This window comes from Marmota marmota, unplaced genomic scaffold (genome assembly GCF_001458135.2).
Source record: "Marmota marmota marmota unplaced genomic scaffold, marMar, whole genome shotgun sequence".
Classification (NCBI taxonomy): domain Eukaryota; kingdom Metazoa; phylum Chordata; class Mammalia; order Rodentia; family Sciuridae; genus Marmota; species Marmota marmota.
The window spans coordinates 3,475,645-3,496,725 of NW_026000139.1; the positions used below are offsets into that span (position 1 = coordinate 3,475,645).

Consider the following 21,081-nt stretch of genomic DNA (forward strand, 5'->3'; position numbering starts at 1 on the left):
GTGTATAAGAGACAGGGCGGGGTGTCCCTGGAAGGGCGGGTCGGGTGGAAACTGGGCCCCTGGTCACCCAAGGCAGCCTGGTCTGAGCTCTGGGTCTCCCCCAAGCTGATGAGGAGGCAGGACAGCGGCCACTCCACCTGACCAGTCCTGCTGCGTACGGAGCTCCTACTCTGCACCAGGCTCGGCTGCTGGCTCCACGCAGGTGGCCAGGTGGAGCGCCAGCCTGAGCACCACTCCCTGCTGTCTACCCCGCTGCCCTCCAGGCGAGGACGCAGGACTCCTTCCGCGTCTCGCCCTCTGCCCACAGTCGGCCTGGCTGGGTGGGAGGTGGGGAAAGCGGGAGTGGCCATGAGGGGAGCAGCGCAGCTGAGCATCCTCACCTTCCCCTCCAAGCCCCTGGCGAGGGCCACCTACGCCCTTACACAGACAGCAAAGATGAGCACGCCGGGTCAGGGGACAGGCATGAGGACCCGCGACCAAGGCTCAGTCAGCAGGTGGCTCAAAGCCAGGCTTGAATCCTGACTGCCATCAGCTGCTGGGGGCCCTGAGAAAGTGACTTGCCCTCTCTGTGCCTTGGCTTCCCCACCTCACACGGGAAACACCAGGGTCGTGAGGGCTGATGTCCGTGGAGGCACACAGCCAGCCCCCGGTCCCACGTCAGGCCCGACAGGCCAGCTGCCCAGCAGTGACCACGAGCATCACACAGCTTGCCAATCAGGTGCCGGCCTTCACCTGGGCTCCTCGGGGACCAGGGAGGCTGGTCAGGGGGCGCTGCATGCTCCGGGCCCTCAGGTTTTCTGTCCCCACAACGCCACCCAGGTCAGCGGCTGGGCTGAGAAACGGAAGCCCAGGGCAGGGCAGACTCGGGTGCCTCAGGCTGGCCGCATGGGCTGCAGTGAGGACCCCACTCGTCTGCTCTGGCCATCCACTATCCCCGAGGACTGCTCGCCGGCCCCAGTGTCAGTGCTGCACCCGCCTTCCGCTCCCTCCACGGGAGTCCTCTGTCTAGCCTCTGCTCGGCAGCCTCCCCCTGAGCTCCGAGTACCTTCCTGGCAGACCTCAGGCCAAAGCCAGGGCCAGGGAGGGAACTGGGCATGGATCCCGCCTGCCCAGAGTCTGCCAGAGCCTGCAGGCTCCGAACAATGTGACTTTAACACAATGAGCTGGGTATTTTTTCCCACAGGAAAGGGCACAGAGGGAACATGGCCCTGCCGGGAGGGCAGAGGCCTACGGCCCTGTCCAGACAGGCCAGCTGCCGCGGGTGCCTCAGGGGCCCCGAGAGGGGAGGGCTGTCGCCAGGCTCCACACAGCACACACCCTGCCTGGCAGTGGCCTGCGCCTGGGACCCCAGTGCCCGAGTCGGGCGGGGAACTGAAGGTCCCAGGGGTCACAGTCACCTTGCGGGTGGGTGACCCCAGTTTTCCCATCTGCAAAACGGGCTGAGGGCGGGGACTGCATCCCGCAGGGTTCACGGCAGGGCTGTGACCGGCCCCTATGGCTAAGCCACCCCCAGGGCTGATCCCAGGGGCGCTTCCGGCAGAGCCTCCCACTGGGGAGGGGGCTATCCGTGGACCTCAGCTTACTAACCGGGCTTCTCTCCCACCAGGGCAGTAGTGGGGGCAGGGGAGGGACAGTCCCTTACACAAACATTTGCCGAGGGTGCATTCGGGCTTGTCAATGCCTGTCGATAGGGACGCGTTCCTTTTCTGCACGTCAGGACTTGCGGACTTAATGAGATCGAGGTTATCTGCTGGCCTCTGTGTCTCTGGTTTCACATTCGCCCTGGCTCAAATGTCCCCAGCGGGGAACCCGAGACCCACAAAGATGGGCACAACAGCCCCACGTGGCTGGCGTGGGTTCCATGAGGACAATAAACCACAGAGGCCAACACAACAGGGCGAGAGACAAGAGGGACGGGGAGGGCAGGCGTCCAGGATAAAGAGGGACCAAGGGGCAAGACACCATGGTACAGAGGACAGAGCGGCACAGTCAGGCCCTGCCCGGGTCTGGGAAACAGCGTGGGGGAGCAGCGGAGCAGGGCAGCCAGGGTGGGCAGGGCGGCCTCTGTAGGCCTGGCAGGTGGGCCACACCCGAGGCCTCCGGCTGCCGCTGGGTTCCGAGGACGTTCTGGGGTCCAGCGGGCTGTCAGAGGCCCTGCTCTCCAAAAGGGTGTCACCTCACCCTTTTCTCCAGCCCCAGCTTCCCTGGCCAGCAGCAAACAACTGCTCCTGGCTCCAGGTCCCCTTGGCCCTCAGATGCCCCCCAGGATGGGCCTGAACGACAGGCAGAGACACAGGAAGGCACGTGCCCCAGGACAAGGAGGAAGATTGCAGGCACCTCAGCACCATGGTCAGCCACAGGAGGGACTGTCCTGGCCCCATCCTGGAGCCTGGCTCCCCAGGCAGATGGGAGAGGGTCTGCACTCCCTGCCAGATGACCCGTCCAACAGACCAGGAGGGGAAAGAGAGCTGGCACCTGTCCTCTGTCACCTGGCCCCAAAGCGAAGGCACCCGAGAGGGAAAGGAGGCCTCCAGGGGCCAGCCTCCTGCCACGGGGACAGGAGGGTGCTGCCCGGCACTGGGTGCGGGGGGCCTTGGTGGTGCTCTTGGGGCCCAGCCCCTCCTGCCTTCCAGGAAGCCCCGGTTGAGGCCCAGTCCCCACGCCCTCCTACCGTGGAAGTGCTCGGCCGTCTTCCGCCGCAGGGCCTGCAGGGTCACCTCGGAGTCCGCCCACTCCAGGACTAGCCTTCGGCCGTACAAGTGGGTGCTGTGACACAGGGCATTGAAGGCTCTCTGAAAGGGGACCAGAGACAAGGCAGTGCTTGAGACTGAGGCCTGATGATGCGGGGCTTGGGGCCGGTCTGTCCATGAGTCGTTGTTTACAGGTACGCTGCGAGGGCCCGAGCACCATCACAGCCTGCGTGGGCCGGCCGCCTGGCTAGGGCCTCACTCCTGTGTTACGCCCACTACGCACAAGGTGCTCCATTAGCAGGCTCCCCGCCCCCCACCCATCAGCCACAGGAAGCCCAGCTCCATCTTTCCCCCGCATGACAACTGTGCAGCCCTGTGTCACTTGGTGCCACTCTCCTTTGCTGGCCCCAGTGGCCCTGTCTTCCACATTGTTCTTCAGTAAGTCCCCTGTGGTTTCTGCTGACTCCTTGTGAGTCCCCTGCCCTTCCGCTGCCCGTGCCCAGCCCTGGCCCTGCAGCTGGGGGCCTGGCACACGCTCCTCCTCTCCCTCCTTGCTGTTCGGACCTCCACACTCGGCCCAGTTCCCTGTCTTTACGTGTGGGATCGCGTCAGGAAGGCTTCCTGTAGGGTTTCTGCTTTTTGGGTCCTGGGAACTGAACCTAGGGGTGCTTCACCACTGAGCCTGTTGACTTTTTATTGTGAGACAGGGTCTCATTAAGTTGCTCAGGGCCTCGCTAAATTGTGAGGCTGGCTGTGAACTTGTGATTCTCCTGCCTCAGCCTCCAGAGCTGCTGGGACTGCAGGCGTGAGCCACAGCTTCATGACCGGGCGATCGAATCCCTGTCTCTGGATGGGAACGTCAGTGTGAGCCAGTGCGGAGCTCGGGGGAGACAGAAGAGGTGATGTGAACAGTCCCAGGACAGGGTGGGGCTCACAGGGGTGGTCCCAGGGCCAGTTCTCTGTGCCCCTGATGTCACCTCACCCTTTTCTCGGCAGAGATAAGGGAGGTGCTGGGTTTGAAGAGGCCCAGGCCCAGGTGTCCCTGACAGGGTTGGAGAGCGAGAGGGGCCTGTGCTCTGCACTGGGTCCTGGACAGCAGCCCTGGGACTGGACGAGGAGCGGGTTCTGTCCCTCCTGCTCCCCTGAGCCGAGATGCCTGGAAGCCGGGAAGGCCTTGGCTCTCACCCACGAGGAGTCTGGACAGTTGAGCTGTGTCGGGGCCACCCCAGGGCTCAGATGACTGAACTAGGAGGAGGCAGCCCTGGTGAGGGGACAGTGGAGGAGGGTGGGCGCTCATCTGGCAGGAGCCGTGCCACCAGGGGTCCGCTGCATGGAGACAGGCTGAGTGACGAGGCCACAAGCCGAGGATGCCAGGCACTGTGGCTGTCTTGGAGGTCCTCCAAGGACCGGCCCTGCTGACCTCCACTGTGGACGCACAGCCTCTGGGGCCCACAGAGGGTGCCCTGAGGTTGCTGGAGCTGCCTGGGGCAGGCACCTCATCCCACAGTCCCAGGAAGCAAGTGGTGACACCACCGGACCTCGCCCCGCCCTGGTCACCTGGTCACCTCTGTGAAGGGGCTGAGGGCAGAACTCACCCAGGACACCCAGTGCCCACCCGGGAGAGGGAGGGATGGGAGGGGTGGAACATAGCCCTGAGCACAAGTGGCCAACGGAGGGATGGTACGGTTCTGAAGAGGGCCAGGTGCGGGGAACTGCGTCTTCCCTTTTTTTTTAACTTTAATTTTAAAAACCCTCCTGGCAGCCAGCAGAGCCTCTGCGCTTTTTCCAGGCGGATATAAAAATGCATCTGGACTCGGAGCCGAAATGGCCCATTCCGAGCTCTAAACACACGCGCTCTCAGCTGGCGAGGAAGAGAAACGGCCTGGTAGGGGAGCGGGGCTTGGAGGGGGGAGAGGAGCTGGTGGGGAGCCTGGCATGGCGGCAGTGCCATCCTGGTGCCAGCGTCGCTGAGGAGTGTGTCCGGGATATGGGGGTGGGGGCGGCCGAGAGCAGCATCTGCTGGATTCTCGGCCTCAACCTGGAAGAAGGCGAGGAAGCCGGGGAGGCAGCCCCCACCGGCCCAGCCTCTGCCTCCTGTGGCCTCCTGTGTGCGCGCCTTACCCTGGGAAACAGTTCTCACTCCTGGGCCTGGAGGATTGGTGTGGGTCCCTAAACCATCTCCTGGCTCCCCGATGTTGCCCCTGACCCTTTCCATCTCCTCTGCGCTCCTCCGACACTTAATAATGGCCTCTCTTTGAAAGGCTTTCAGGCTCACGGAGGGGTGACGGTCAGCCTGGGATGGGCTCTGTGGCTGGCTAGCTGGGTTCAAATCCCTGTTCACTGTGTGATGTTGGGCAAACTGCTTAACGTCTCTGAGCCTCAGCTTCTGCCCGTGGAAAGGAAAGGCAGCAGCAGTGAACGGGGAGGGTCCTGCTGCAGGCCGCTGTTGTTGTTGTTGTGCGTTGGACTTTTCACTCCCACCACGGAACAGGGGCAATGGTAGGTTGACACACAGCTCTGTGTGACAGTTACCACACAGTATGTGGCTCTCCAAAAATAGCAGAACCACCCTCCAGTTCCATCCCCGCAGGTTAATGGGAAGTCAGGCTGCGTTCCCGGGTGCCCACGGCCTTGGTGGCTGGAATCTGGTGGCCTCAAAATGTCGCAGGCAGCAGGGAGGACACTGATTCCAGGCTAAATCTGGCCTTGGATAATCCAGAGTGACTGGGCTTCATTGAAGAAGCATAATGAGAACGTGTTGGCTGGCAGCTTGTGGGGGCGAGGGGGGGCGCGGAGGAAGAAGATGGCCCAGGCTCCAGGGGACACCGAGGCACAGGAAGGTGCCAGGCAGGGCGGGGGAGTGCAGGTCCCCTGTGACAGGCCAGGTCTGCCAGCTGCTTCCTCCTAGGCTGAGCCCACTGGGCCACGGCCACGTCCCCACCTTCCTAGGGTCAGCTCAGGGTGGCCTGTGCCCAGCAGCCTTGGTCCCTTGCAGGGCTCGGGGCTCCTGCGGCTCAGCTCCACTGAGGACCCCACTGAGGACCCCTTGGGCCACCTCCCGCCCTGGGCTGACGCTCTCCTAGTGTCACGATCTCTTGGCTTCGAGGAACTGCGAGCACTCGGCCCCCAGCTCAGAGAGGACTCTGTCCTTCTGTCGCAGCGAAGGGAGGGATGAAGGGGCCGGGCCCACGCAGGGCCCACACAGGCCGGCTTCCTCCTTCCTTGGGTTTCGGTGGCTCCACGTCCCACCCCTGGCTCAAGCCCTGGAAGGCCCCGCCCTTCTCCCACGGGCTGCAGCAGAAGCCCGCCCAGCGCCCAGCACACCTGGCCTCCTCCCGGCAGCTGCTCCCGGGCCTGGCCTTGACCCCTGCAGGGAAGGCGCTGTGTCCCTGCCACCTCAGTGGTGCACTGTGCGCAGAAAATAAATACCCAGAGAGACCGTGGCTTCTCCTCACTGAGGGTCTCTTGCCGGCTCCCTTGCAGCGTCGCCCCTCAGCCCGCCAAGACGGGACAGGCCAGGAGCACGTCAGGACTGGGGAGCGAGTCTGGGACCCTGACTGGACACATAGCCCTGGTCTGGCACTGCACCCAACGTGCGTGACTGTAGTCGGGGACTGTGACCCATGCTGCAGGATCGAGAGACCGAGCCCCCGCTGGCTTGCTGGGCAAGACTAAGGTCCAGGATGGAGCTCTGAGTCTGTAGTCGTCGGCAAAGAGAAGGCCACGGGGGGGCCACCCTGTCCCTGGGAGCCCCTTCCTGTGGTTTTCTGACAGCGGATGCTGGCCATTCCCAACTACCCCCCCACCCCCGTAGGAGGTGACTCCTGGGCACCACGGCAGGGCTCATACACGCGGGTTTCTGCTCAGGTGAAGTGATGGGGGCCCAGCTCAGAGGTGGGACGAGGTGGGCACTCCTTCCCTCTCGGCCCTCACCTTTCCTCCAAGCGTCCTTTGCCTAAGTGAGGTGACAGTTCTCTACTGTCACTGGCCCCTGGTGAGTCCCTCAGCCCTATTGGGCTCACACACCTGTCTGCCTTTGAACTGCAGCCATGTGCGTGCTTGCGTGCTCTGACCCTGACCCTGGACCTTGACTCCCTGGGCGCCTGAGCTCCTGGAGGGCAGGTGGGGCTCCTCTCCAGACAGCAACTTGAGCCCTGGGAAAACGGCAGCCCCTGGGCACACTGACCACAGCTGCCCAGAAATCCTGGCCTTGGCTCTCCTCTGAGTGGGGCACGGCCCACAGGTCTGGGGAACCAAGTCTCCCACCACCTTGTCTGAACCCCACGACATCAGTGGTGTGGGGTGACGGTGCAGGTGGACTACGGCCATCTTGAAGAGCAGGAGGCCCTGGAAGCTGCCAGCGCCGCGGGTCTGACCTTTCCACAGCCTCCCTGGGGACACTCTCCTCCTCCCAGCAACAAAAGCCCACTGCACGCCCTTGGCAGGACTTCAGTCCCACGTGGCTGCGAGGGCTGCCTGGCTCCTGGGCAGAGCCGGGCATGGATCCTGTCCTGATGCCCAGGGTGCCCTCCAGGCCCCTCCGGCTCCCTGGGGAGCTGTCCTGGCAGAGCCCGAGGGAACACAGACCACGCCAACATGCCCCCAGCCAGCAGTGACCTGCCCCTGAGCTGGCTAAGGATCAGCCCAGGGCCACCGACTTCTGGGGGACGTTCTGATGTCGCCCCCCACAGTGGGTACGGTGGGTGCTCCGGGACAGACCCATTCCCTGTGTCCCACACGCCAGGTCCTGAGAGCCACCTCTCAGCAACCCTGCAACCCCTGCCAACCGCTCCTGGTCTGCGTGGAGGGAGAAATATCTCCCGGTTTGTGGGGTCTGTGCACAACAAAGAGTGACTATGGGCCCTTCTGAGAAATGACACCATGTGGTGGAGTGCGCTTCTGAGACAGATACCCACAGGCCTGTCCCCAGCCTGTGGCTCCCAAACCATCTCCCTCCCACAGTGGACTCTAAGGTGACCAGGGCTGGGAGAAGCCTGCTCCAAGCTCCCTCGGACGGAGGCAGGCGTGGGGCCTGCGCCCTGTGGCTCCCTAGGTGCCCACCCCTGGCTCGGGGGGGCGGGGGGGCGGCATGTGAGCGCGCGGGGAGCCGGGCCAGCTGGAGGACCCCACGGTCGGCCGCACCGTCGTTCCACNGGGCGGGGGGGCGGCATGTGAGCGCGCGGGAGCCGCCAGCTGGAGGACCCCACGGTCGGCCGCACCGTCTTCCACAGCGAGAGGAGGCGGCTGCCAGCGCCCGCCGCCATGGCGCTCGGCTCCCCCGCGTGTTTATTTAAGCCGACACATTGCTCTGCTAATTGGATAACATTCCATGTGAAAATAGACCTTTTAAAACAACAGCAGCGGCGGCAAATAAAAACAGCTGCAGCCGCAGAAGTACAAAGGCACGGCCGGGGAGGAGGAGGAACCTCGAGCAGCTCTTCCCCAGGCCGCCCTCCCCGTGGCCCTTTCTTCCTTCCTCCATGACCGCTTGGGGGACGGGGGCTTCTAAGAGGAATCCCAGTGGCCATTGGTGGCCACTCAGCCAATGGGGACCTGGCTGGGAGCCCTAGTACATGTGTGTTGGTTCCTGGGCTGGCCTCAGGCTTGGCCAGGGGGAGGCAGGGAGGTTGAGCCTCTGCAGGGAGGCATGAGGAATGCCACCCCTTCTCTGGGGACTGGAGAGGCTGTTCTTAGAGATGCTCCCAGGGACAGCCTCTGGCCTCTGTCAAGGTGTCCCTAAGAGGTGGAACAGAGATGGCACTGGGTTAGGGGACCCCACAGATGAGGCGGGAGGGACCACTGTGCCCAGCTGGCGAGCCCTGGCTGTGGGCCTGTGAGCAGGACGCAGGCCTCGGGGCCTCCGTGACTCTAGGCGCAGAGGCCTCCTGCCCCGTCCTGAGTCCTGCCAGGATCAAAACACGACGCTTATGGTATCCAGTGCTGTCCTGCTGAATGCAGGACTCTGGAAGCCCGCCAGTGTTTTCCATCAGAGACCTCCCCGTGCCTGGGGGCAGCAGTGGCCCAGGACCTGGGGAGGCCCCTGCATTCAGGTCCGGGTGGGTCCTGGGCATCCTGCGATGCCCCCTCGGCCCCTCAGCCCCTGTGTCCTGCTCCCTGGCATGACGTGGGGAGGATCTTTAAAAATGCTGGGTCTTCACACCTGGAGGTCTAGCTGATACCAGCGTTGTCGGGGGACTGGCATTCACTGCTGGGGACATCAGGGCTCCTAAGATGTCCTGGGCTTCAGACCCGAGTGCCTCCAGACCCGAGTGCCGTGTCACGGTGACCCAAGCTCAGGCTAGAAGGGGGCGTCTTGCTCCCTGCCCTTTCCCATGCCTCTCCCTGGGTCACTCCATTGTGGCCACCCCTGCGTCACCCTCACGGCCAACAGGAGGCCGGGCTGGCCTGTTCCCGGAACACCCGGCACCCAGGCCCCAGGCCACTCTGCAAGGAACTGCCACCACGCCACAGGGGAAGGAGGCGCAAAGCGGGCCGCTGGCCCACGTTCACATGGCGGGCGATGCAGCACTGGGATGCTGACTGGCAGTCTGGCCTCGTGGTTTGTGTGCCAACCTCCCGTGCTGGCCACAGCCTGCTGGGGTGTTTCCCAGGCCCACTTGCCCGGTACGAGCAGCCGGTGGAGCCACACCTATGCCCAGCGCTGGGCTCCACAGAGGAAACCCACCCACGGCCCCCAGGCAGGGTTGGCGCGGCCATCCGTGAGCCCGCCGGGCCGTATAACTGCCCTCTGCCGCCTCCCGTGCTGCCCTGGGCCTGCTGCCCCGGGCCTGCTGCCCGAAGGGCTGTACCTCAGACCCTGATGGGAGGCACGGAAAGGCTGCCAGCCCAGGAGGGAGGAGCAGGCGTCCAGACGAGCGTGGCCACAGCCCAGGCACCTGGTGCAAGGCGTGGGGACAAAGGCTGGCAGGACCCTCCGGGGTATTCCCAGGGCCTACAGGGGCTGTGCGGTGATCCGGAGCTGCACCTTGGGCTCCGTGCCAGCTGACCCCTCACTGGGACCCTCGTGACACCGTGGTGCATTCAAGAAGCTCCTGCTTTCCTGAAGGACTCCCCGCCAGGGCGGAGGGCACAGGGCCACCAGCATGGCCTCCCTGTGGCTTCCCTTCACCTCGAGGGGGCTGAGGCCAGAGCTCCCAGAGGGAAGTCCACGGCCATGGCCCTGCAGGCACCTTTCTTCTGGAGCTCGGGGCTGAGGGTGCAGTGACCAAGGACACAGCGGGGACGCCTGCTGGTGGCAGGTGAGAACCCGGCACCCACAGCAGGGCCAACTTGTCGTACCCAAATTTGGAGCAGAGGCCCCACTTCAAAAGGCCAGGGCTGGGCTCAGTGGCAGAGCCCTGCTGGCCCTTGCGAGGCCCTGGGTCGAGTCCTCAGCACCACAAACCTCTGACCAGCCAACCAAGCCTGGCGGGACGGCCACAGGGACGCGCACAGTGTGCATGTGGGGCCACCGGGGCTGCCTCCCACGTACAACCAGCACCAGCCACAGCCTGGCTGGGGTGCGAAGGTGACGGGGAGAGGTGTCCCCACGGGCCGCCCCTGGCACCTTCTGCTCTCCTCTCTGAGCGCCTTTCCACACAGCACATTGCCCGCCTTGGGGAGAGCTGGACGGCAGAGCCCTCTCTGGTGTGCAGAGGCCTGGGAAACCCGCAGCCTAGGCTCCTGTATGGGTGCAAGGGAGCAGCCCTGTTCCATGTCACGGACGTAAACCCAGAGCGTTCCCTCCCGAAGTGCAGCATGAATTAGCACGGTCAGGAAAAGGGACACAAGCTCGGGAGTGGCGTGCGCTGCACTGAAGAGGCCTCGAGCCTTCCCCAGGTTCTCACCTTGGCATCCTGCTTTGTAAGGAAGTCCACAAAGCCGAAGCCCCTGTGCGTGCCTGTCCCGGTCATCTTCTTGGGCAAGCGGACCGTCTTCAGCTCTCCGAAGGTGCTGTGGACAGAAGCAGATGGGGTCTGAGCTCAGGGGCCTGCAGAGGGTGGGGCAGCCGGAGGACGGTCACACGTGCACCCAGGCAAACGCGGCACACCCATCAGGCCCAGGGTGGCTCACAAGGGGAGGTCATTTTCAGCTCCACTCCAAGAAGCTGCCGGCTGGGGCGCCCTGTCCTCCCCTTCCTGACGGGGAAGCCAGTCCCGGGGGGATCCAGGCTTGTGCCCGGGTAGCCAGGCCAGAGAGGCCCCGGGTTCTGGGCGTGGGGCCTGGTCCACGTCCAGGTCCAGCTGGCTGCACGGGAGCCCCAGGCTGAGCAGGTGAGCAGGAGCGGTGGCTCCCAGGACTGGCACCTAGGAGGTGCCTTCAGAGCTTGCGCTGGATCGACACAAAGCTCCTTCCTCCACACCACGTCCCCTCCCCTGAGCTGTCCTTTGATATCTGTGAGCCAGAGCCAGGCAGCGCTCTGCCGAGAACACGGCCCTCCTGTCGCAGGGATCACACAGGTGACACGCCAACCCTGTGGCCTGCTCCCCCCAGAGACGCAGGACAAAAGGCCCAAGCTTCCTCGGGGCCTCCCTGGCCCTCTCCTCGCCTGCCCACCCCCAGCCCCCTCCTAGTGTCCGTTTATCAACTGCAGACGCACAAATTGCTGCCGATAAATATTTAACGTGCGGCTCTGCAGAGAGGGCTGGCGCATTTGAAAATCTACACACACCCGCGGCCCCCGGCTCCCACATGCCCCCGACGGTCCAGGATGCTTCAGGGCCAAAGACCGACCAGGGACAAACACAGGGAAGGCCGTCAGCCCTCCTCAAACGACATAAGCTGAATCCGAGGTGTTAACCCGCGGCCGCCGGCATGACCAGGCATCTGCCAGCCCGATTTCTGCCGGCAGGACAGCGTGCAGAAGCCGCCTTATGAGGCCTCAAAATGAATCCGCACGTCTCCTCGCAGCTCCCTGGAGCCCGGCCCCTCCTGGCACCTCCTCTGTGCAGACGAGGAATGGCACTGGCCACGAGGCCAGCTTCGCAGGGACAGGAGGAGCCAGAATGAAGTCTGTCCATCTTCCCGCTGTGAGGAGGTTCCTGTCCCTCTGGGGGGGGCGCGGGCTGGGGACACAGGCCAGGCAGGTGGGACAAGAAGGTGAGTCTGGAGAACAAGCAGTGCAGTCCCCAAAACCTGCTTTATCCTGCCACCTAAAGGCCAACGTGTCCCATGACAGCCAGGCGGCCTCTCAGGTCCCCGCCTCGCATGGGGCTGGTGAGGAGCTCTCTGCTGGGCCCCTTCAGATACCTGACCTTCTGGCTCCAGTTCTTCAGAGAGGCACAGGGACCCCAGGGATGATGTGTGTGGTGGCCACAAGGACTGGGGTCTGTGGGCAAGCCTGCGGGTCCAGCACTGGAGGGCCCGGTCCCTCAACCCAGCCATAGTCCCCATTAGCTCACAGCAGCCCTTTCTGATGTCCCCAAGACATGACTGGAAGCCACCTGCAAGGCCAGGGCTCGCTGTGGGGTGGACGCCTGTCTGTCTTCGGCCTCCCCGGGGCTGGAGGTCAGCCCTGCGCAGTGGGAACCACAGCATCTGCAGCAAGCTCCGCAGGGACACCTGGAGACAACCTGAGCCAGCCAACAGGAGACAGCAGCCTCCCCTCCCAGGCAGAGGATGAGGGGCACGTGCAGACATGCTCATCAGCAGCCTGTCCCCAGGGTGGCAGAGCTGGAGAATGAGCGTCCAGGCCTGGACTCTGGGCCAAACAGTGTGGCCACCCTGCCAGCCACTGTCAGGAGCCAACCTGGCCAGGTTGACATGAGCAGGAGGCCCACGAGGGGGCCAGGAAAGCCCCCCACAGTTCAGTGATTGTCCAACACCAGGGGGCAAGAGGGGGGACAGCCTGAGCCTTCTGCCCTCCGGTGCCAACCCCGACTTGTGCCCGCGGGGCCCACAGCCTTCTGCCCTGTGCAGCCTCAACCTCTGCCCAGGTCTCTCAGCCCTCGTTTCTGATGAGCCAGCCTGTGAGTGTGCGAGACACAGAGAGAGAGGGGGGGGGCAGTGGGGGATACCACAGAGGGGGAGAGGGGGGTTGGAAGGAAGGAGGGAGAGAGACAGGGGAAGGGAGGGTGACGCGGGGGACAGAGAGAGGGAGCAATGGGGGAAGGGAGAGAGAAAGAGAGAGGGAGAGGTGGGAGAGAGAGAGATGGAGGGAGAGACGAAGGGAGAGGGAGACAAGGAGAAGGGAGGGCGGAGGAGGGAGCCTGCGGCGCTCACCACCCCGCTGCAGCCCAGTGGCAGCTGGACGCCTTGTGCATGGCAAGCAGCCAGGGGTCTGGAGAGGGTGAGAGGTGGAGAGAACAGGCTGGCTAGGCTTCTGTGGCCAGTGGAAGAGGTGCTGCAGAGCTCGGCAGGGGGAACTGTGACAGAGTTACAGTCTGGGTCCACCACAGAACTCAGCTGGGGGCCTCAGGGAGCCCTGGCCTGGGGCTTCCAGACGGACCCCTGCAGGCCAATGGAAGCTGTGTCTGAAAACCCTGGCAGCTTCAGGGAAGTGGCTCTGGTGAGCAGGTTCTTTCTTCTACTAACAGGACGAGAGGGAGCGGGCTAAGGTAGAGCTGGAGGATTGGAGTTAGATCTTAGAAGGAACTTTTTGAAACCTGCAGACACTTCCGGAAATGTCTGGCTTCAGCACCAAATTTACTGAGGCTTCAGCATGCCATCATTGCTGCCACGGTGCCAGCCATCAAGGAGTGCCTGCCAGGGCTGGTCTTTGAAACATACCATCTTCAGGGGTAAGGGCAACTGGGGACAACAGTGACACCACCTATTGGTTTACAAAAAAAAAAACAAGGGCCAGAGAGAAGGCTGTTGGCCAAGTCCTCAGGACCTGGGACCTGAGGCCCAGGACCACTCCTGTCCTGGAACAACGCAGGGACAGCAAATGGCCCTGGGCACTCGTGTGACCATGTGGGATATCCTAACGCCAATGCTAATGATCACAGAGATACCGAAAGAGAATTAAAAAGAGAGAACAAAGGTCAGGGAGAAAAATTGATGAGGCACCTTTAGCTCTGGGGAGAGAAGTGGGACTCGAACACAGGCCATTCTGTGTGAGAAACCCCGGCCAGACCTCCAGGCATTAAAAGCCCTTCAAATATGCCACAGCCGCCATCTCCCAGCACACCAGAGGCACACACAACCACGCAGGCTGCCTGGCTTGTACCTGCTCTGGCCTGACGCCAGGTCCCAAGTCCTCGGAAGGAGCTTTAGAAGGAAGGAACCTGCCTCCCAGGGCCAAGGCCACCACTGGGGACAGGCTGGGCAGGGCCAGGTCCCAGGGGGAGGGACCTGGCAGGGCCCCCAGCCTCCTCCCCAGCCAGCCTGCTCCCCACTGTGAAGATAATAGAAACCACAAAATAGCAATTACTGTATCCGAAGCTGTGAATGAAGAGGACAGGCCGGGCCTTTAAACACGGCCTCCCTCCCCCAGCCCTCCTCCGCGCTCGCACTTTGGTAACAAACTCACACCTCACTTTTCCAATTATTTCATTCACCTCAGGTTCACCAATTACTCCCCCACGTGCACACTACCCCCTCCGCCATGCTGGGGACGCGTGATTGGTGGCGGTTCGTGGGTCTGCGACAACTGGAGTTTGTTGCCATGTTCCTAATTTCTTGTGGGGTGTGTGGGGTGGGAGGGGCCCAGGCCTGGTAAAAAGCTGGTGTGCACAACGTTTGCACACTGGCCCTGAGGCCCACACAGGTGCGTGCGCCCTGCCACAGTGGTGTGGGTTCCCCTCTGCAAGCTGCAGCCCTGACCTGCCCTGCAGCCCAGATGCCAGTGAAGAGGGCCGAATCACCTGTGCCCTCCCCAGGGAGCGAGGGGCTGGGAAGGAGGCACCAGGAGGAGGGGGCCCTCAGAGCCGCTGTATCATCTTTCCCTGCTCTGCTGCTGCTGAAGGCTGAGCAGGCAGGCGCCAGGCAGGCCCAACCGCCTCTCCCTGTGTGCATGTGGCACTGAGCAGGGGCGCAACCCAAGGAGCCTGGGCCCTGACTCAAGACAGGCGTCCTGATCTCCCGCTGGATCTGCTGGCAGAACCGGAGCCAACTGAGTGCGAGCCACATGGGTTGCGGGTGCCCGCTCCCCACCTGCGCCAAGGCACTGCTGCGGAACAAGTCTGGGCCACCCGAGGCAGGGCAGGGAGGTGGGGTAAGGAACAGGCCGCAGGGGAGAAACCCCGGCCAGACCTCCAGGCATTAAAAGCCCTTCAAATATGCCACAGCCGCCATCTCCCAGCACACCAGAGGCACACACAACCACGCAGGCTGCCTGGCTTGTACCTTGAGCCCTGTGTGGGCCAGCGCCCGGTGGCTATGCACTGGACCCTCCTGAGTGTGGCACCATGCCCATTTCCAGGTGGAGAGAACTAAGGCAGAAGGAAGCCACATCACTGGGGAGCTGCCACTGGTCTCAGGGGTGCAGACTCGCCCGAGGGCCATGTACAGCAGTGAGCAGAGCTGGGCCCAAGGTGAGTGGCTGTCCCCGGGCCCATGCACCTGCTCCCTGGGTTTACAGAGGCTGCCCAAGCGCGCCAGGGGCCAGGACAAAGTCAACGGAGGGTCAGTGCCTAGACTGGTCCCCAGGGACCCTGCGTCTGGGGGAGAGCTGCCGGCCAGACACGCTTAAGGACCCGGGTGCCCCCAATCCCACCGCCAGAGTCTAGAGTGGAAGGTTCCTGACCCTTGCTGGCCACTCCCTGTCCCCGAGAACTCGTGGGTCAATAGAAAGCTCCCCTGGGTAATGGAAGCAGTAAGCTGGCCCTTGGCAGCGTCCTGTCTCGGGGCCCCCTTTCCTTATGGAGCCCCTATGCGGCTTGGGGCCTGGTTGGGGCAGGCAGGGAGACAGGCCAATGGGACACCTGAAGGCAAACCCACCCCTTCACCTCAGCAGGTAGCTTCTGCCGCCCTCACCCCCACCGTGAGCTCCAAGGGCTGTGCTACCTGGGCCTCCTACACTTGGGCCAGTCACCACCCAGGCTGCCTGGCTCCCAGGCCTCCTGCGCCCTTGGTGATCTCGAACTTGTCTCTTGGGACGCGGTGGTACCTGAGGTGCCCTGCCTTCTTCTCTGCCACCTCGCTCCCTCCCCTCTCACTGCGAGGACCCCGGTGATCCTCCTCCTCGGGGCCCTTCACCTGCTCTGCCCGTGACCGGGGCCTCCTTGCAGGGGCACCCCAGGGACAGCTCCTTGCCACTCCACGCTGCCTCCGTCCCGCCAGCCACCCTGTCATGTGTGATGGCTGCCTGAGCGAATTTCCCCCTCCTTCTGCCACAGAGAGGACCTTGCTGACGGCAGGGCTCCTCTACTGCTGTGGCCGCGGCACCCAGCTCTCAGACACTCTCGGACTTCCCTTGTCATGGAGCCGGGCCTGGGGTTCTCCCAAAGCATCGGGTCCCCGTCCTCTGTGCATCGCCTCATCAGGCCATGCACTGTGGAGCAGGCAGGGTCACACTAGGGGGCAGGCTGTCCAGACCTGTGCCGAGGAGGATGCTCTCTCACGGATGTGACCGACAAGCTGCTACGAGGACCTCCCCAAGTGCCTGCCTTTATTCCTCCAGTCAGAGCAAATCTCAGCAAGAATAAAGGGGCCCCCTCAACTTTCACCAGGAGCTGAGGACAGTGCCCGTCTGGTGGCAGAGGACGTGGCCCATGCACACAGCCCTGGCCAGGTGTGCACAGGGCCGCTGACAGCCCCGTTAAAGAGGCGGCCCCTGCCCTGGTCCTGCTTGCCCCCTCCCGGGAAGAGCCCCTCTGAGGCTCAGTCCTCCTTCACCCACTGCTTGTGCCAGGGAGAGCCCTGCGCAGGGCCACCTGGCCACCTTCAGCCATGTTCCCTCTCATCTTTGCCTCTTGGAGGCTGAAAACGGCCTGGTTTCTGGGAAAGTGAGAGAGAGGCGCAGAGGACAGTGTTCAGCTTCCCTCAACAGCCTTTCCCGGGGTCCTTGCCAGGCAAGCGTGACCCTCTCGTTTTCTAGATGAGAAGTCTCAGGGGTGAGAGTGAAACAGCATCTCTGAATCGGAGCCGGGGCTGTGTTTCAGACAGACTGAGGCTCTGGTGGAGGGGACCTGGCACTGGAAGGCGAGGCTCCTTGCCTGGCTCTGTCCAGCACCAGCTGGGTGACCCTGGGGAAGTTCTGGGTCAAGAGAAAGACAGATGTGCACAGTGGTGCATGCCTGTGATCCCAGTGACTCGGAGGCTGAGGCAGGAGGATCACAAGTTTGAGGCCAGCCACAGCAACTTAGTGAGGCCCCAAATAACTTGGAGAGAGACTCTAAAATACAAAGGGCTGGTGCTGTAGCTCAGCTCCCTAGTACAGAGCCCCTGGGTTCAGACCCCAGCCCCAGGGACAGCAGAGAAAGAACAGAGTGTGGAAGGACACTGGGCTGTTCCAGAGCAGCGAGAGGCTGGCCTTGTCCAAGGTCGAGGCTCCAAGGCCTGAGGGAAGATGAGGTGAGCTGAGGGGGACAGGGCAGGGACATGCAGGGGACAAGCAAACAGCACGAACAGCACCCGGAGCTCATCTGAGACAGCAGCTTTGGGGTGGCAACAGGCCCCAGCTGAGGGCCAGCCTCAAGGGCCACTGCTTCTCCAGGATGGGCAGGGGCCACAGGGGCTCTGGAGCAGCCCCTTTTCAGAAGTCGCCTGCAACCCAGCCTCCTTCTGGCGAGATCTCAGATGGCCGCTAAGAACCACGCCATCAAAACACGAGAAGCCACCTGCCATCTCTATGACCAAGCTCCATTCTCATGTGGCTTCTCAGGGGCTCTAAGCTCTGCCACAGAGACCTTCTGCATGGCGCTCACACCTCTGTGGCCGGGCCTGGCTCGCACAGCAGGGACAGTGTGGTCTGGGGACTGTGGACCCTGCATGAGCCTGGCTAATACCCCAGAGCAAACCCCGTGAGCCGGCACCAAGCTCTGTGCTGGCAAGGACAGTGGGGGCCCCTGCGGGGTTGGCTGAGAGCCAGTGGCCTCCGTTTCCCGCCCGACTGGGTGCCCTCCTGGTGAGGCCGCTCAGGGCGTGCGGCTCCCCAAGGCAGACGCTTTCACAAACTTCCTGTGTGCGTGCAGCTGGCTCCCTGTCTACGCATGTCTTTAAATGTTTAGAATTAGCAGATTTAAAGGATGAGATAAAAACGTGAACAGAAACGGAAACCCTAATATCCTCCCCTGCTGCTGACTGGCTCTGCTGAGGACCTTCTCTGGGGCTGCCCTTTGGCTCCCTGAGGGCACATGTTAGGCAGGCACTGTGCCAGGTGTACCCAAGCACACTCTCAAGCCGTCCCCAGCCATCGGGAGGGAGGCCGGGGCCCATTTGGTACATAGAAAAGCCACGGCTTAGGCTGCTTAATAGGTCTGCCAGGTGCAGGCTGCTGGGTGGTGACCCTGGCGCGCCACAGCCTGTACTCCAGGGAAGAGCCCAGCCCGGGCAGAGGGTCCAGCAGCAGTGAAGGCTGAGCACTGTCTGCTGAAGCTGAGCACAGCCCTTTTGTGAAGACGAGCGTAAACAGTGGGTTTTGAAAATCAAAGATGATTCTTTTAAACCAGTGCTTCTCAGGCCCTCCCTGAAGGGAGTTGGCTGACCACCTGGGAAGCGGTCAGCATGGCTGACATCAGGCTCTGCGCGCGTCCCTGCCGCCCTCATCAGTCCTTCTGGCTGTGAGCAGCTGGGGTCCCCCTGGAGCAGCGAGAGGAGACGTAGCACTTCTCAAGCTCGGCTGGCCGCAGAGCCCCACTGCCCAGAACCCCCAGCACCTCTCAGGGTACCACAGGCCCCGGGACCCAGCTTGGGGCACGTGGGAGGTAGGAAGAAGATAGATGGCCATTCTGGCAGGCACGCACAACATGTAAAGGGGACAGGTCTTGGTGTGGGTGGCTTTTGCAGGAGTCTGGTTCTGACCCTGAGGGGCGAGTCCCGGCAGCACTAAAAGCCCCAGAGTCTGCAGGCAACCCAGCTGCTGCCACCCCTCGGAGGCTCAGTTTCAATCACCTGTGAAAGGGGAATTGTCACCTCACTGTGCCCGGCCTCTGTCCCCTGTCAGGAGTTATGTTAGTGGGCACTGTTGTGACTGATGCCCTTAACCCTGGAAAGGTCCTGGTGCCGAGCAAGTGATACCTCCCAGGTCCTTCTGCTGGGCACAGGTGACCCCTCCTGGTGACCTCCAGGGGAGGAGCTGAGATAGAAGAGGGACACAGGCTCAAGAGGGCCAATGTGGCGATGTGACTTCTGGCCTGCTGCAGAGGGGACAGCTCTCCATCTCACGCACATGTCCTATGATTAGCAGGAACTGTCCCCAGGAGGCACGCCATGGCCCAACTCAGGGCTGAGCCAGGTCTGGGAACAGCTCCGGATCCCTTGCTTTCCCTGGGGCAGACGGAGACTCCTGGGGCGCCCTCTCTTGTTGGTTCACCTCCGTGGCTTGAGTCAGTTTGAGACCCACACTGTGCCCCGCACCACCCTTCTTCGGGTGCCTCCAGCAGGGCTGATCCCATCACAAGAAATTAAAGTGGATGGTTCAGGCTAATGGGGCCGTTGCAAGAACGTGGCCAGCAGAGGTGGCCGTTCAGAACCGTCCCAGCGCCCTTTGGTGTTGTTACCCACCACAAGTGTCTGGGAGGAGGAAGGACAGAGATGACAAGGAAAGGTGAGAAAACTCGGCCCCTTTCTTGTTAGCTTAACCAGCTCGGGGCCTCATCGCGGCAGACGGGCCACTTCCTGTCGTCTCCACTATGCGTGGCACCTCCAGGACAATCCCAGGGACCGTGAAAGACCGGGATGTCACCAGCTGTGGCTACAACTGTCTCCACTATGCTTCCCGCTGCTCCGCCCGTCCCCTGTCTCTGCTGCCCCTGGGAGAACCTCCGAGGGCTGAGCCCCTTCGCCCAAGGCTGCTCCACACCCCCCACACCCGAAGGCCCTGACACTCGTTAGGCTGTCCCGGGGGTTGCTGCCACGAAGCGGGTCCCAAGAATGTGGAACCATGTGGTGGGTGGCAGGAGAAATGGGGTGAGCTCCCCCCAGAACAGCAGGTGGCTGCACGGAGACCGTCTGGTTTGGCCCAAACAGCGGGGCGCCTGCCCCCGGCCCCCACATCTCAGCCTGAGCCAGGCTCCCCGGGAAGGCTGGATTAGGACGGCCACACTGTCTCCGGGAATCGGCAAGCTCTGCTGGGCTCCCACTCTCTGCCTGGCACAAAGACAAAGGGCTCCTCCATTTCTCCTCTTTGGGATCCATTTCAATGCACAAAACTTGAACGTGGACCTCACGTCACTGTGGTACCATGCTGCTCCCCGTGGGCCTTACCCCTGAATTAGGCACGGCCCGTCCTGACTCCAGCTAAGGACATGGGTCTTCCCATGACCTAGATCTTCCCAACCAGGGAGTCTAGCTGGCCCGTGGATGAGTGAGGAGGATGGGAAGGGAAGCAGCCAGAGCTACAGAGGCCGAGAGCACTCTGGGAAGCATACAGAGTATTGTAGAGTTTCTTTTTTTGGTACCAGGGTTGAACCCTGGGGCCCTCCACCACTGAGCCAAGCCCCAGCCCTTTGGAGTTTTATTTAGATACAGGGTCTCACTGAGCTGCTAGGGCCTCGCTAAGTGCTGAGGCTGGCTTTGAACTTGTGATCCTCCTGCCCCAGCCTCCCGAGGCACTGGGATCACAGGCGTGCATCGTAGGGATCTTGAAGGACACGTGTGGGCAGGCAGACTCCATGTCACTGACACCACCTTGCACTTCCTCTTCAGGAGGAAGGCACCTGGGAGCCCAGGGAGCCCTGACAGCAGCACGCACCTGCTGAGGTGCTGTCCTCTCTGCTGCACAGCAAGCGACACCCCAGCATCCAGACCAGTCTGCAGGGCTTCCCAGAACCCAGGGGGCAGGCCGTGGAGCAAGGCAGACACACTGTCATCTCATGAGCTCCCACTGCCTGCCCATATGTGGCCATTGCCACCCCTGGAAGCAAAGTAACCCGGAAGGACAGAAAGGGTGACCCTGCACCAAGTCCCACACCAACTTCTGCCTGTCTCTTGCAGGGAAGCCCTGACCCTGCCCACCCCAGGCGGAAGCCCAGTTCCTGGTCCCTGTAGCGGGTCAACGTGGCAGGCGGTGGAAAGCTTCAAGAAAGGGTGACCGGCAGCCACCAGGAGACCCAGGCACACGCTTTTCCATAAAGAGTGGGACTGCAGTGAGTTTTGGCTTTGCAACTGCTCAGCGCTGCCACCGCAGCAGGACAGTGGCCAGAGGCACTATGTACATGAATGGACATGGCTATGTGCCAATAAAACTCCATTTATAAAAACAGGTGATCGGCACATAAGCTAGAGACTGCTGACCACTAAATTAGACCAAAAAAAAAAAAAAAAAAAAAAAAAAAAAAAAAAAAAA

The 21,081-nt window shown here is 62.5% G+C and overlaps 1 protein-coding gene across 1 annotated transcript in view; it reads right to left on the reverse strand.

Annotated features, from left to right (window-relative positions):
* Nucleotides 1–2,162: 2,162 nt before the first annotated feature.
* The window catches only part of LOC107158663 (nucleolin-like), a 49,874-nt gene continuing 30,955 nt past the window's right edge, over nt 2,163–21,081 (reverse strand). Inside the window, exons 5-7 of the mRNA XM_048785676.1 lie at nt 12,912–12,969; nt 10,538–10,666; nt 2,163–2,792 (exon numbers count right to left, since the gene is read on the reverse strand). Of these exons, the coding sequence (XP_048641633.1) occupies nt 2,178–2,792; nt 10,538–10,666; nt 12,912–12,969 (802 nt within the window). The 3' untranslated portion in view covers nt 2,163–2,177. The remainder of the gene's footprint in view (nt 2,793–10,537; nt 10,667–12,911; nt 12,970–21,081) is intronic.